Source organism: Aquarana catesbeiana, linkage group LG04 (assembly GCF_042186555.1).
Source record: "Aquarana catesbeiana isolate 2022-GZ linkage group LG04, ASM4218655v1, whole genome shotgun sequence".
Classification (NCBI taxonomy): Eukaryota; Metazoa; Chordata; class Amphibia; order Anura; family Ranidae; genus Aquarana; species Aquarana catesbeiana.
Window position 1 is genome coordinate 667,848,364 of NC_133327.1, and position 17,175 is coordinate 667,865,538.

Genomic DNA, 17,175 nt, shown 5'->3' on the forward strand with positions numbered 1-17,175 from the left:
AATGATGGCAAACCACGGCCCCTGGAGTTGCTCACAGGGCTGGAGGAGATGTCTAGCGGTCCACACCAAAGTTGAAATCACTTCTGTCTTATACACACAGGAGTCCCGGAACTTCTCCTCCAGCCCTGTGAGCACCTCCAGCGGCCGTGGTTTGTCATCATCGGTGGGACGGGGACACTGCAGATATAAATTTAACTAGATATTTACTTTGTGGGTTGTTCTAACATTTTAATAAATTGCCTATTGCTGCACTGCATGGCGCTTTGCTTTCTTTACTGGGTTGACACACACAGGAGTGGTGGGGAAAATCGCATGTGATTTGGACAGGAATCACACTGCATTCCTGTTCAAATCGAATGCGATTTGTGCCCATTCATTTTGTATGGATGCAAACTGCTCAGCAAAATATCGATACTCGGTATTGGTGAGTACTTGACCGAAAGTATTGGTATTAGTTCTTGCCAATAAAAAAACAGTATCGGTGCAACCCTACCGGAGAGTGACATTCATATAATGATGAAAGCTTTATATGCAGAGCAGACATACAAAACCGAGAACACAGAAAACAAGAAAAAGCCTGAAACCATTTACCTTTCAAGTACTGGGGGAATGACAAGCTCTGGGCGCATCAGTGCAAGATTCTGCAGAGCCTGAGCTGCCTCCAGGCTTCCAGTTTTACTGAACATGGCCAAAAGAACTGGCTGAATTATACTTTCCACAAAGTCCGTCACATCTTGGTCACTCAACTTGTGGCAGTCAGGCACAGGGGTTAGCCAAGATGGCTTCTTGTATCGCTCTCTATGTAGCCTCCGTACAACAGAGCATGGCAATCGCTGCAGAAGTTTCATAAGCTTTGTCTAGCAAAACCAAAAAGATGTGTGAAAATATTAGTATGCAAAAATATGACACAGACATTACCATACATAAAGCCAAGTTCCACTTTAGGCAAATAGGAGAAATATGAGGGCAGCTACTGGAAGTCTCTAGTAAAATTTCAAGTTGCCTGGTTTCCGAGTCACAAGTAAGCAGAAAATGGAGACAGGAGGAAAGTAAGAATTCTCTCTGTTCCAGGTCATAGATTCAGAAAGTTCTGAAGCATCAGAATGGCAGCCAGGCAGCTAGCATTCTGAGAAGCAGAGGTCAGCAATGGCAGCCTACCAATTTCTTCCCAAACAGGATTTCTGTGAGACGTATAGAAGAACACAGTTAGGGCTCATTTACATTTGCTTCGGCTAAAACACACATTAATGGCTAGTTTACACTTGCTTCAAACAAGGCTTCGGACAGGCTTTGTTAAAGCTCTCTGAGCGCTAGTCAAAGCTCCTTTCACTAAATAAAATGGTTAGCTTACAGTCCTGTTTACACCTCGCTTTTGCCTTGCTTTTGCTTCGCTTCAAAAATTATACCCCATGTAGCTTTAGTGGTGCTTCAAAGCCTCCATCTATGGCAAAGCTCGCTTGAACCCCCACTGAAGCCCCAACAAAGCAGGGGCAGATTGGGGGGGGGGGGGGGGGCGGGGGCAACGGGGCAATTGCCCCCCCCCCCCCCCCCCAAGAAATTAGTCGTGGGTGAGCGGCCGGGTGGCTCGGTGTGTGAGCTGGCAGTCAGGTGAGAGAGCGGGCGGCTCGGTGTGGGAGCGGGCGGGCGAGAGAGCAGGCGGCTCAGTGGCAAGTGACACACTCAGGGCTCCCACTGATTCTGCATTATGGTGAGTTGAACCATTTAATTTTATATTACAATGTAATAAAATAAATAGTGCGCTTCAATCACCCCGACACCGTAACAACCACGGTGCCAGGGTGATTGAAGCGCCAACACCAGCCATTTCCCCGATAAATTGCCCGCAAAAAAACATATTTTCAGCCAGTGCCCCTCCCAAGACTAGACTCTGTCCCTGCACCAAAGCCTCATCAAAGCACCAAGCAAAAGCGAGGTGTAAACAGGACTGTAAGCTAACCATTTTATTTAGTGACAGGAGCTTTGACTGGCGTTCAGAGAGCTTTAACAAAGCGTGTCCGAAGCCTTGTTTTGAAGCAAGTGTAAACTAGCCCTGATACCTTCCGCTGCATACATATTTACAACATTCAAATATGTACCTGTTAGAAATTATCTCAATATATAGCATAAGTTAAAAAAAAAAAAAGAAAGTGATCCGTGGGCAGAAAATTGCACAAAATTATAGCTAAGCTCCCACTGGTTTTGTATAAAGAAAATCCCCCATCTAAAGGCGCACTGTAGTCACTGAAAAGTCTATTAGTAAGAAGGAAGAAATAGATTGTTTATGGTTAGAATATATCCAAACCTAAAGAGGACATTATTGGATGGTAATTTGTCTACCCCTCATGGTTTAGAAAAAAAAAATAAATAAAAAAATTGTAAGCATTGACGTTCATCTACAGACCACTTAAGGCTCTCATTTATGCTACATACTGTGACCTGCATTTTTGCACACTGGAGAAATGCAGGTCACCGCTAGGGCACATAGAAAACAATTGTTGTCTATGTACCCTGCTTACACCACAACACTGCTCGATGTGTGGTGCAGTGTAACGCAAAAAAATGCAGCATGTTTCCGCAGCACACTGGATGGCACCCCATGTAACCGCACTGCAGCACAACGTTCTGCATGCACTACTGTGTGGAGCAATGAAGCAAGCGTCACTATGTAATACTTAAAATAAAGTTGATAAAATGTCTCCCATTACAGTCAGGCAAGTAAATCCTGAATCTACACTATTGCCAAAAGTCTATGGACAGCTGACCATCACACCTATGTGCACCTGCCATATTGGTGTTTACTTAATGGCATAACTTAAAAAGCCGACTACCTTCTTAAAGCGGAGTTCCATGCAAAAATGGAACTTCTGCTTTTCGGAATCCCCCCTCCCCCCGGCGTCACGTTTGGCACCTTTCAGGGGGAGCAGATACCTAATAGTCTAATACAGGTATTTTGCTCCCACTTCTGGGCATAGATAGCCAAGCCACCAGCGGGTATCTATGCCACTTCCGGCACCTTCTCCGTCCCCCCTGCTGTCTTCTGGGAGACACCCAGGTCCCAGAAGACAGCAGGGACCAGTGGGATTGCGCAGCGCAAGTCGTGCATGCACAGTAGGGAACAAGGAAGTTAAGCCGCAAGGCTTCACTTCCTGATTCCCTTAGCGAAGATGGTGGCGCCTCCACCCGAGACCCGAGGGACAGGTTGGTTTCGGGTGCCGACATCGCAGGCGCCCTGGACAGGCAAGTGTTCTTATTTTAAAAGTCAGCATCTGCAGTATTTGTAGCTGCCGACTTTAAAAAAATAAAAATAAAAAAATTAGTGATGGAACTCCGCTTTAAAGTTTTATCACAGTTCATCAGCAGACTAGTCATGAGTTTAGCTCTGATTACACAATATCCTCAAGGCTGCTGATGTTGTTGGAAGTTTTTCGCACTTCTCCACACCTATTTTTATAAAGTCGCTGTCAAGCATTTTCTAAACAAAGGCTCATTTCATCACTGCATGTTGATGTCCCTTGATAGTGCCTTGGAAGAACCCTAAAGAGGAGGGCCGTTTCGCAATGTCTGGCACTTGTCTGACCGGTGAACAAAGCTTGGAAAGCCAAGAAATAGTATCTCTTCAGTACAGAAGAAGAAATCCAAAACACCCGAGTCCTTGTAGATAACCAGTTGGTGCCTCCTTTATTTGCATAGCTATATCTTTTGTGTGAACCAAGGCAGACTTACATAAATTAACCACTTCAATACCAGGCACTTCCACCCCCTTCCTACCCAGGGTATCAGGTCTCAGCGCGGTCCTACTTTGAATGGCAATTGCGCGGTCATGCAACACTGTACCCATAACAAATTTTTATCATTAGAGCTTTCCTTTGGTGCTATTTAATCACCACTCGGTTTTTATTTCTTGCTAAATAAATTAAAAAAGCATGAAAAGTTATAAAATTTTGCAAATAAATTATCTTTCCTCATAAATTTAGACCAAAATGTATTCTGCTGCATTTTTTTTGCTGAAAAGAACCCAAATCAGTGTATAATATTACTTAGTCTGTAGGAAAGTTAGAGACCACAAACTATGGTATAAATCTGAAAAATCTATCAATCCTGATGTACCGACGGGCCTATTTCGTGAGGCCTGACAATGCCAGGACAGTACAAATATCCCCCAAATTACCCATTATTGGAAAGTAGATAGTCCAATGTATTTGGAGAGAGGCGAGTTTTTTAACGTTGCAATTTTTTGTCACAATTTTTTGGAAAATTAAGGAATTAAAATCAAAAAACATTTTTTCTATTTTTTTTTTTACATACTGGCACCAGTGCAGTACAGCGTTATCATATAACAGGTGTGGCAATGATCAGGAATACTGACTGGTGACAGTATGTAAAAAAAAAAAAAAAATAATAATAATAATAATATATTTTTATTTTTTTTCTTATTACATTTTTTTCTTTTTGTACAATTACTTTTTAAACACACTGTGACCAGAGCAATACAGGCAGTCCCCGGGTTACAAACAAGATCGGGTCTGTAGGTTTGTTCTTAAGTTGAATCTGTTTGTAAGTCGGAACAGGTACATTTTTTAAGTGTAGCTCCAGCCAAAAAAACTATTTTTAAGCTTTTGGATAACACCCCTGTAATGTTTTGTTTTGTTGTCTGTGCCCCTGTTCAGAAGATTTCACCTCACGGTCTGTCCCAATGACAATTGGATTTTGAATATTTTGGGTTGTTGTGGAAACAAGGATTGGTGATAAAGCATCAGTGGAGACACCTTTTTCCCATAATAACTCTTACAGGAGAGAATTTCTCTTCCTGGGGTAGATTTCCTCTCACTTCCTATTGTCTCCCTTCGTTTGCAAGTTGGAGTCATTTGTAAGTCGAATGTTTGTAACTAGGGGACCACCTGTACAGTGTTTCCATAGTAACGCTGTATTACTTTTTTTTTTTTGCACGATATGATCGTTTATACCAGTGAATTTCATTGGTATAAGCAACCATTTTTTCTGAATTAAACTAATTCATTCAGTGTGTTTTGTTGCGATTAGCTGTGATTGGCCACAGCTAATCACATGGTACAAATGATCTGCGATTGGCCCTGTCTGTACCATTTGATCACTGTGACTAATCACAGCTAGCAACACAATTGTACATAATAAAGGGCATGAAAAGAAGCCATCTATTGTTTACAATTGTCATGTGATCTGCTGTGATTGGTCACATGGTACTGGCAGCGGGCCGGTACACTGACCAGTCATCAGCTGCCTCTGGTGGATATAGCTGAAGAGGCACGAACTGGGATGACGTCATATGAAATCATCAAGTGGAGCCAAACCCATTGATTTAATGGTTTCAAAAAACAGATAGTCCTGGAATGCTTTGATAACTGTCACATTTGCTCATGTCCTCAACCAAACTGTCAAACCATGTGTAGCACTATGGCAGTTGCAGATCAAACAGAAGCAGCTTCCTTGGCTGTAAAGGATAGGAGGGTTTAATTCTGCTTTAAGGCTGTCAGCAGATCGGCCTCTGCAAACTCAGCAGTGCCTAGAGAGCAACTGATCATGTGCAGAGCAGGGTTTATTAAAGTGGGGTTCCACCCACAAAAAAAAAAAAACTACATGAAAAATCCTAAAAAAAAAAAAAAAAATACAAAAAAAATTTGGATATTTTTTTTTTTTTTACTCACCTCTAAATGCCTGTTGCTAGGGGGTCCCTCGTAGTCTGCCTCTTTCAGTGCCTGGGCTGGTGACATCACTTCCCCTCGGCGCAGGAAGGGCTCAGATCTGCTCCCTCCCTCCTGTCAATCATCTGGGACCCATTACAGGTCCCAGGTGACTGAGCGGCCAATCATGGCACGCAGCGCTGCTCGCACATGCGCAGTGGGTGCCAGGCTGTGCAGCCACAGCCCGGCGCCCACAGTTGCAATGCCGGCGCCGCTGAACGGAGGGGGAGATGAGCGGGGCTTCGATCCCCTGCATTGCAGGACCCTGGGACAGGTAAGTGTCCAATTAAAAGTCAGCAGCTGCACTATTAGTAGCTGTTGACTTTTAATTTTTTTTTTTTTTTTTTTGACTGGCCCTCCTCTTTAAAGCTGGAGAGTGCAAAATCAGGCTCACTTCTCCATAGAAACAGAATCAGCTTCCAGGTTTTATTGCTAAAGCTTAATTGAACAAGCTGAGGTTAGAAGTTGATTGGCTACCATGCACAGCTGCACTAGATTCCAAGTGCACCAGTTTTAGTAAATCGACCCCAGTGTGTGTTCCTGGATTTTAAACATTACTGCCACTTATTTTTAAATGCCTATAATGTTTAAAAGTGTAGGGGGGATAAAGTGAAGCTTAGTTTTGATAGGTACCCACTCCCACTTGAATCACCTCAGCAATCTAAATAGAAAGTCACGCCCCCCTGTACCACCCCCCCCACCCACCACCCACCACCACCACCACCACTTTAGCCTCTCGGGACACAGGACCTTTCACAAAGTGCAGCACAGGTCGCGTATTCACAGTGGGAAGCCAGCTGTGAAGCTGCAAGGAGTCACATCCAGCTTCCTATACTAAGGCTGCATTCACACTACAGCGTTTTGACAGCGCCAAGGTGTGAATGACAAGACGCGGGACTCACATTTGAGATGCCATTTATTTGAATGACCCAAATCGCGGTGCGGGTCTGCCGCGATTGTCGTGTGATAAAACATGGCTGAAATTGCGGCAACCCGCATCGCGGGACACATGTCACCAAAAAATAGTTCAGGAGCTACTCTTGGGCAACATAGGTTGCCGCGATTGCAGCGCTTTTTAATCGTGTGGCAGACCCGAACCGAGATTCTGAATGGCATCTCAAACGTGAGTTGCACGTTCTGTCATTCACACTTTGGCGCTGTCAATTGTGGGCAGATCCGTGGCAAATCTGCCCGAGATTCAAAACGCTGTAGTGTGAATGCAGCTTAAGGATACCGTGGACTTGAAGGCCAGTGAAGAACTCACCAGGTTAAGGACAGTGCTGAATTCTTGGACAGGTGGGTGTCCTTTTATTATAAGTAAGCAACTACAGTATTTGTAGTTTCTGACTTTTAATTTTTTGTTCCTAGGGTGAAGATCCTCTAAGTTAAAGTGATACTAAATCTTTGGGGTTTTTTTTTGTTTGTTTTTTTTAAATAACAAACATGTCATACTTACCTCCAATGTGCAGCTCGTTTTGCGCAGAGTGGCCCCGAACATCCTCTTCTGGGGTCCCTTGGTTGCTCTCGCGGCTCCTCCCCACATCAGATAACCGCCTAGGAGAAGCGCTCTCCCCAGGGGGTTACCTTGCGGGCGCACTCCTGAGTCATTCATTCTGCGTTTATAGAAGCCGAATGTATGACTCGGCCCCACCCCCCGGGTCGGATTTGATTGACAGCAGCAGGAGCCAATGGCTGCACTGCTATCAATCTATCCAATCAAAGCCGGGACTTCGTGGAGAGAAGGACGGTGAGTCCCTGCCGATGAAGATGAAGGGGCTAGGGGGCCAGGGGGCCGATGACTGCAGGTGTTTTTTCACCTTAATGCATAGGATGCATTAAGGTGAAAAAACACTAGCCTTTACAACCCCTTTAATAAAAATCATCCTCACAGCCCGAGCCTTATGAGAATGGGTTTAATATTATATGTGCTGGCCATTTCCTAGTAGAGGCGGAACTCTCTGACAGCTGCCATGTCATAAATAGCTCAGGATTCTTGAAGAGATGCAGCGTCACGATCTGTGAATGTCTCGAAGGTCTTTTCTTAAAACGGCATAGCTGTACCAAGAATGTTCCTTTAGACATGCTGAATGAATACATGCTTGGCAAACATAAAGGGATTCCTTTTGCTTTTATACACAGTCTATCCATTACATTGATGATCATGCAGGCAGAGTACTCACCAACCACCTGCCATTGTTTGACGGATGGTAAAAAGAAGCAATGCTATTGAAGAGCCCCGTTAGATGTTTCTGTACAGTCTTGCCTGGTCCTCCCTGCACAGAACAAAATACATAATCAATAAAAGGTTTATGATCAAGGTGGGGGATGTAGAAATCTGAAGCTGTCAAACCAAGCAAGATATTTTTTTTTTAATATACTAAAAACACTTAAGAGGTCTAAAAAATGTGCACAGCTACAACAAAACAAAACTGCCATCTTTAGTCTAATACAAATACCTTCTATGATCCTCAGTGCCTTAGGCCCCTTTCACACAATCGGACCGTTCAGGTCCGCCTGTCAGTTTTGACAGCGGACCAGAACAGGCGCTCCATGTTAGCCTATGGAGCGACGGATGTCAGCGGAGACATGTCCGCTGACATCCGACCCGGTCCGATCCGCAAAAAGCAGACGGATGGCCCTACGTCCAGATCCGTCGCTGGCAGGTCGTATCGGGTGAGATCGAATGAAAACGGACATGCTGTCCGTTTTCATCCGATCCCTCCATAGGCGGCAGCGGCGCCTGACAAGCCCCTCCCTTCTCAGTGAGCAGAGAGGGACCGGTCATCCGCCGGCTCAGCGGAGATCAACGGACTGATCTCCCGCTGAGCCGGCGGACCGAGGCGGGCTCCGTGGAAACGGAGTCCGCCTCGTGTGAATGAGGGCTTATCGTGTCCATAATGCTTTATTTTCTGGATTGTGGTATTTCAGTAAAATTTGGCTACTAGATGATACTAACGTTTGTCACATTCGTACATCAAAGTGTGGTGAGAGATTGGAACCCCTGTCATGTTTTTATTGCTTTCTGTCTTTATTTACTGGAGTTGATTTACTCAAGGCAAAAAGGCTGTTCATTTTGCAAGAGAGTTACACAATGCAAGGGAATTTTCCCCCACAGCTTAGTGAATGTGGTGAGATTTTTACTTTGCAATAAATACCTGACGACGTACAATTTTTTTTTTTTTTTTTTTTTTTGCATGGACATGACTGGATAATAGAAGTCAGCGGAGAGTCCAAAAAAACTATCCGCTGGGTAAAAATAAAAAACAACCATTATTAACATTTCCTAATCTCTCCAATATACTGTATATTTAAAAGCAATGCATGCTTGCTGTGTTTTTCATATCTTTATATCTAATAGGCATTCCGTTCAAGTTTTCAGGTATCTGCTCAATTATTGTTAAAAGAGATTTTTTTTTTTTTAAATCATACTTACCTAGGTGGATGCAGCATCTGTCTCCCGCCGGCTTTAACACTGATAACCGAGCGATCAAACACTGCTGGTCACTCGGTTCTCCCAGCTACCTGAGCAGAGAGCTGCTGACTGTCAGTCACAGCTCTCAGCTCTGCGCCTCCTCGCTCACTGGAGTTCTGGCCTGTGGAGGGAGTGGGAGCAGCCGGCTCAGCCTCTCAGCGGCTCACTAAGAGGCTGAGCTGGGTGCCGGTCCAGACATGTGGGTGGATCCCGACCATATGGTCGCAATCTTTCCAAGCCTGGACCAGCTTTGTGGCATCAGCCGACAGTGGGCTTCAACCTGCTGTCTGCTGAAAACAGGTCACAGGAGTGAAGTTCGTTCTGCACTCCTGTGATCCAAACGGGATTTGGCTGTACTTCTCCTTTAATAGCAACAAGTATCATAATCCTACTTGATATCAGCCTCTTGCCATCCCCTATGCAGCGGTGCTCTGACTGGGAGTAGGAGAAGCCCATCAGCTGCACTGCAGTGCTCATATGCTAACAAGAAACATGTAGCTAGCAGGAGAGAACAGAGCAAAAGATGTCAGACTGCTGCTTCTCCTTCACTGGGAGAAGAGACAGGATCCATTTGTATTACAGTAAAGAAAACTGTATCCAGCCATTTGCTGTGTGGTATAGTGCGGTAAATCTCAGTGATAAAGAAATACAAGTTAATTGGGGCTCATTTGATGTTTCCCACACTGGATGAACGCCAGTCACTGTCGGAAAACTATTTTTTATAATGTGCCCAGTTCGCACTACAACACAGAGTGGACAAATGCAGTTAGGCACCACATGTCACCACACAGCAGCACCACACACTGAGCTGCTGTGCAGTGACATGAATGAATTGTCACTTTATGCAATTCAAATAAAGTTAACTAGAAAAGAAAAAGGAAACTGTGCAATGCGCTAAATCGTAAATCACACTATTACCTCACAACGGCACACTTGCCTAATACCATAGCCCCCTCTCGATCCAGCAGTGTACACGGGAGTCCCGGGTCTCTTTCTCCTCACTGGCTGAGGCACAGCAGCGGGAGCCATTTGCTCCCACTGCTGTCAATCACTGTCAGTGAGTCAATGTGGAGAGAGTGGAGGGCGGGGCTGAGCCACGGCTCTATGTGTCTTATGGACGCATAAAGCGGGGCTCAGGAGCGAATACGCATCACTGCCCCCATAACAAGCGGCTTGCTACTGGGGGCACTGGTCAATAGACAGGAGCGCCAGCGGGGGGACCTGAGAAGAAGGGGAACGGAGCTTCTCTGTGCAAAACCACTGAACAGAGCAGGTAAGTATAACATGTTTGTTATTTAAAAAGAAAAAAAAAAAACTGAGCCTTTAATATGTCCAAGGAGGTGCACGACAGCTCTTGACCTTATCTCTATTATTTGTATATGACAGGTTAAGGGCTCTGCTGGACTCGGTGCTGTGAAAAAAAAGAGGGCAAACAAAGCAGCTATGCCTGGGTCTTACCGCTGCTGCCCATTCAGAGAAGCCTTTGTATTTTGTGAATTAGTTCACAAAATACAAAGGCTTCTGTGATTGGCCAGAAGGAAGAGCTGGCAAAGCAGTTGCACCAACTTTAATGCTCAAGATCCCGGAAATACAGATAGCTGTTTTCTGAGTGCGCAATAAAACTCATATAAATATTAGAGATAAGCCCAGAAGATGTCATGCAGCTCCACTGACTTAACACATAGTTACAAAGGAGCTGAATTCCAGAACTACAGTGATGATGTAAAGTGCGATAGTCATGCAGAAGCACCAATTTAGGCTGCAGCTATGTAGCAACATTTGGTGAATAGTTATAAAAAAAAAAATGTATTCTACATAAATCAGTCAGGAATGAGTTAGCTATTCTCTATAATGGGGAGTGTCCTGCAAATGAGTCATTTCCTGGCTATGGTATTAGACTCAGGTGCTGTTCCAAAGGGCACAGAGCTTATGTTTTATCAAGTGGTTTAAATATAACCTTTACATTTATTTGTCTAATGCAACATCACAAATGCATAATCATAGCACAATATGCAAGGACTAATAATTCATTACAAACAGGTGCTCCGATATGCCCACTTGAAACAAAGTTGGGTTTATTGATCATGTATCAGCACAGACCCAATTTGGTTCGTCAACCACAAGGGTCTCCAAACTGCAGACCTCTTCTTGTTTTTATCTAGCCCTTGGGGCACTATTTTATCCACTGACACCAACAAAAGGGCACAATTCTTTCTAATGACACCAAAGATGGGGCACAGTTCCTTCCAATGACACCAACGATGGGTCCCAATGACAGCAATGATGGGGCAAAGTACCACCCAATGACACAATTGATGGGGCAAAATACCTCTCGCTGACACCAAAGATAGGGCATGGTTTACTCCCACTGATGCAGGCTAATTTTCTACTCCTGATGGCCATGGTACGGCCCCACTAAAGTCTGAAGGACCGCAAACTGGCCCTTTGCTTAGAAAGTTTGGAGACCCCTAAAACATCCTTACTCAGCCTTTTTACCCAGAGGAACCCCTAAAATATTTTTTAGGTCTCAGGAAACACTTACGAAAACCAAATCTTCGAGGGTCAATGATAAAAAAAAAAAAAAAAGCCTCTTAAAATGAGTGCCACCCGTACCAGACAATTAAAAGATCATTGGTGTTATGCTATTGGTTTTGGTCCTTGATGGGAGGTCACTCAGCTACAGCTCAAGGAACCTCTAGCAACTTTGGGAGGAACCTTGATTGAGGATGACTGGTCCAACATATCCTTGTATCCTGGTACTTTTTATTCTACATTCTAGTAAGTCAAAAAAGGTGGCATAATCCCAGCATTTACATTTCTCAGATGTGACCTGGAAAGAGTTCAAGACTCTTCTAAGGTCTCTGTTATCTTTTGGGGACCAAAATAATGCATCCTGCTCCATCAATATAATATGGGCATACATTCCTCTCAACTATTTCCCTGACTGTGGAAAAACAGCAGACTTCTTTTACGCTTTGTGGACCTATCCACTGATCCAATTATACCAGATTGAAGAAAACAATTACATTTCAACCTCCTCAGGACTACAGTAAAATCAAAGAACGAGACCAGACTCCATGGAGACCCCACTAGTAAGTTTATTGTGTATAGGTTGCCAACACAGTCCCCATCCTTAGGCTGTGCCCTTCTTACATGCTTCGCCCTTCCTAGGGCTAAAGCCAAGCTGCATACCTCAATGATTAAGCCGAAGAGGGGCAAAACATGGTAGAGGGTTGAGGCCTTAAAAAGGCCTGCTTGATAGATTGACAGTCTGGTCTAAGCCTAGCCCCAATCATTATAACTTGTTAACTAACAATCACTATATCTTAATGCCAAGCTACAGTGTTTAGTTGACTTAGTTGCTTACGTCAGGGCTTGACAAATTTGCTTTAAAATCTATGAGTCAGTTAAAAAAGTTAGGAGTTTTTGTTTTTAACAAAGCTTTATTTTCAATGACAAAACCCCTTCTCTTATGTAGCCCTGATGTGTAGCTTGATAGATGACACACGGAGGTGCTGGTTTTGTTTTTTGATGTTAACCACTTGCCTACCAGGCAATTTTACCCCCTTGCCTACCGGGCAGGTAAATTTTCGACTTTCAGCACTGTCACACTTTGAATGACAATTGCGCAGTCATGCAACACTGTACCCATATGAAATTTTTATCTTTTTTTTGAGACAGGTGGAGCTTTATTTTGGTGGTGTTTAATCACCATTGGGGTTTTTATTTTTGCTAAACAAAAAAAAAACTAAAAAACACAGAAAAGTTTGAAAAAGGGAAAAAACTTTTTTCTTAATTTTGCAAATAAGTAATTTTCTTCTTCACTGATGGGCACAGATAGACGGCACTGATGGGCTGCACTGATGAAGAGGCACTAATGGGTGGCACTGATTATCAGTCTAAATGTGCGTGTCAGAATTGCTGGTTACCTGTGACAGTGCGTAAAAAAAGTACTGCCAATAACTTGCAAGTCTGTTTACAATGTGATCAGCTGTGATAGGACACAGCTGATCACATGGTAAAGGGCCGCTGTGATTAGCCTTTTACCTCTATCTGTGGTCAGCTGTGTCCAAAGAACACAGTGATCATAGAGTACGCCCGATGCTTCTGGGAGGACATTAACCACTTCCCGACCAGCCACCGCAGTTACTGTATACTGCGGCAGGTTGGGACAGCTGCGCAAGCCGTCGTAGCTGTACTTCGGCTCTTTAGGACACTGTAGCAAGTGCGCGGCTGCAGCGTGTCCCCGGAGCTGATGCGCGTGCCCGGCGGGCACAATGGCCACCGGGCACGTGCAATCGCTCGTGAGAAACACACAAATCACGGTTCTGTCAGAGGATAGGAGACAGATCCTGTGTTTCTACTAAGAAGGAACAATGATTTCTCTCCTCTTCTAGTCAGCCACATTCCCCCCACAGTTAGAAACACACATAGGAAACACAGTTAACCCCTTGATCGCCCCCTAGTGTTAACCCCCCTTTCCTGCCAGTGACATTTATACAGTAATCAGTGGCTATTTTTAGCTCTGATCGCTGTATAAACTTCAGAGGTCCCAAAAAAGTGTTGTGTCCGATGTGTCCGGCACAATGTTACAGTCCCAATAAAAATCGCAGATCGCCGCCATTACTAGTTAAAAAAAATAAATAAAAATGCCATAAATCTATCCCCTATTTTGTAGACGCTATATCTTATGCGCAAACCAATCAATATACGCTTATTAAGATTTTTTTTTTTACCAAAAATATGTAGAAGAAGAATACATATCGGCCTAAACTGATTTTGACATTATTAAGATTTTTTTTTACCAAAAATATGTAGAAGACGACATATCAGCCTAAACTGATGAATTTTTTTTTTTTTTTTTTTTGGGGGGGGGGGGGTTGGGGGGGGGGGGGATATTATAGCAAAAAGTACAAAATAGTGCTTTTTTTCAAAATTGTCGCTTTTTTTTGTTTATAGCGCAAAAAAGAAAAACTGCAGAGGTGATCAAATACCACCAAAAGAAAGCTCAATTTGTAGGAAAAAAAGGACATCAATTTTGTTTGGGTACAACGTCGCACGACCGCGCAATTGTCAGTTAAAGTGACTCAGTGCAGTATCGCAAAAAATGGCCTGGTCAGGAAGGGGGCAAATTCTTCCGGGGCTGAAGTGGTTATTAGATGTCTGCATGTCCAGGGCATTGGGCAATAAGAATTGCTCACGCCTGGGAATGGGCTGACAAAAGCCCAGGCGCCAGGACGCACTTTCTAGTCACCTTGGAGACATGGGATTTGTCTAGACTTGGGTTACAAGGTATCATCTATGTCTCTCAACCCCGATGTAGATCTTGTTGCATGCTCCCTACATTTTAGAGGTGATGAGGAACCACATGAGACCCGTAAAGACTCTTTGCAGTCCAAGCATAACCAATTATGACAGCTCCAGAATACACCCTTCACAGGGAATGCATGCCATGTTGTGGGACCAAAGAGTGGCACTAGTAACGAATTACTTTGATTAAAATATTAGGAAATGCACTCCCCTAAAGCCAAAACCAGGATGTAAATTCCCTTCTGCATTCTGCACCAGAGGCTTGTCTGATCTCTAAATTGGGCTTAAAACCAAGACCAGCATACTAGGCTTGAAAGGGTTAGGGGATGCTGGGGTATACAGGGCAGTAATGTTCACAAGCCATTGTTCTGGTGCCTCCTATCACAAGGTAATGTTGGCATTTGCTCTCTAATAAAAACGCTCTGTGTCACCAAAGTCACCAGTCCTATTCCAGTGTTTTTCCCTGTCTTTTTCCAAAGCTTGTATGAAAACAGTGGGTTTCTATGAGGCAACATAGATGGCTTTATGAAAAACACCCGATGGTTTTATATGGCAATGTGAGCAACAGCTGTTAGTTAAAAAGGACTTTAATCCATCACACAATCCTTTGCTGCCTACCATCATTGCAGTTATCCATATCACAGCATGTCCAATGTCATAAGCATTAGCCAGTTGTCTTGGTACAAGCACTTGACTGCTTCCTACAGGGAGATTTAAACTACGCAGAATCCGGGTAAACACCTGTAATAAAAGCACATGTTGAGTATTTGCCAGGAACATCAAAACGCACACTTTGCAAACAAATATTATCAGCTTAAGTCCTGCAACAAGTCAGTACAGGCGGCTTACCCATAATGTGTAGTGGGCAGCGGACAGGACAAATGAAATAAATCAAGCCAAAGCTTAAATAGGAATAGAGCAATGTTCCAATTTGTGATCAGAGCTTGGTTACTACTTGTTTAATATGCAGAATGTACAGAACGGTTAGCCGTGTTCTGATGATGGCAGTCTATTAGTCTCAGAAGAAATTGTGAAAATGAATACACAATAATACAAATATTATGTGCAAACAATGTGTGGAAATAAACCGCCTCTACCTCACATTACTATGCGCCAAAAAACTACTCCGAAATCCGCCGTAGTAAACCAAAGCAGCTACTTCAAATAATAAACATGTAAATAAGCAATAAATCATAAATCATAAATAAAAAAGGTGCCAAGTCTCTGATTTCTTATTGCAGCAGCGCTATGTGTCAGATGTCAGGACACATTTAAATGAGATCAGTGTTAGAGGAGTTTAGGAAAGTTCAAAAAAAAAAAAAGTTGTAGTCTGTGGGTATGAAGAGTTCCTTTCACCAAGAGTGATCACCGCATGAGGGGGTATCCCCCAGTGAGACTGCACTCACCACAATTCCAGCAAACACAAGCCTTTATGTTGTCATCTTTGATAGCTTTCCGTCTCCTCTATCCAACCACCAGATGTCGCTAACACTCTCGGTTAATATTGTGTCATACATAAGGGGAAATAAAATATCCATATAGCGTAATATTGCTAGAGATAAATTTTACTAACATGCAAAATAACTCCCCCCTTCATAAAAAATGCGTACCAGATGTACCATAAATTAGAGCATTTGTAAAGCGCACTGTGCCTGTATTCCCGTTTCCCGGGAGGTGTTCTGGAATGCTTGCTGTATACAGCTGGTTACTCGCTTCCTGGTTACCTTCCGGTGCGTGGAACGCACACGTCACTTCCGGTAGATTACGTCACTGACGCGTTTCGTCACTTCCGGACGCCCTCAGACGTCCGGAAGTGATGAAACGCGTCAGTGACGTAATCTACCTGAAGTGACGTGTGCGTTCCACGCACCGGAAGGTAACCAGGAAGCGAGTAACCAGCTGTATACAGCAAGCGTTCCGGAACACCTCCCGGGAAACGGGAATACATGCACAGTACGCTTTACAAATGCTCTAATTTATGGTACATCTGGTACGCATTTTTTATGAAGGGGGGAGTTATTTTGCATGTTAATAAAATTTATCTCTAGCAATATTACGCTATATGGATATTTTATTTCCCCTTATGTATGACACAATATTAACCGAGAGTGTTAGCGACATCTGGTGGTTGGATAGAGGAGACGGAAAGCTATCAAAGATGACAACATAAAGGCTTGTGTTTGCTGAAATTGTGGTGAGTGCAATCTCACTGGGGGATACCCCCTCACGCGGTGATCACTCTTGGTGAAAGGAACTCTTCATACCCACAGACTACAACTTTTTTTTTTTTTTTTTAACTTTCCTAAACTCCTCTAACACTGATCTCATTTAAATGTGTCCTGACATCTGACACATAGCGCTGCTGCAATAAGAAATCAGAGACTTGGCACCTTTTTATTTATGATTTATTGCTTATTTACAATAATACAAATATAAATATGCTGGTGATATCAACAAATAATGGGGACACCTAAATAATCAGTGAAGGAATAAAGATGAATAAATATAAACATATATTTCATGTCACATTACAAAAAAGAACACCCCGTGACAAATGTGAAACATTTAAGTGTCTATTGCTTAAGTGCTGATAAAAAGTCCATGAAACTGTGAATAATCCAATGAATGGTGTAGAATCAAATAATCTCTATGTTGTTCTTGTGATCATCTACCACA

The 17,175-nt window shown here is 43.4% G+C and overlaps 1 protein-coding gene across 1 annotated transcript in view; it reads right to left on the reverse strand.

Annotated features, from left to right (window-relative positions):
* Positions 1–17,175, reverse strand: part of PSME4 (proteasome activator subunit 4) — a 201,664-nt gene that overhangs the window by 102,419 nt on the left and 82,070 nt on the right. The window contains 3 exon segments of the mRNA XM_073628566.1: positions 592–857; positions 7,898–7,990; positions 15,118–15,240. Of these exon segments, the coding sequence (XP_073484667.1) occupies positions 592–857; positions 7,898–7,990; positions 15,118–15,240 (482 nt within the window).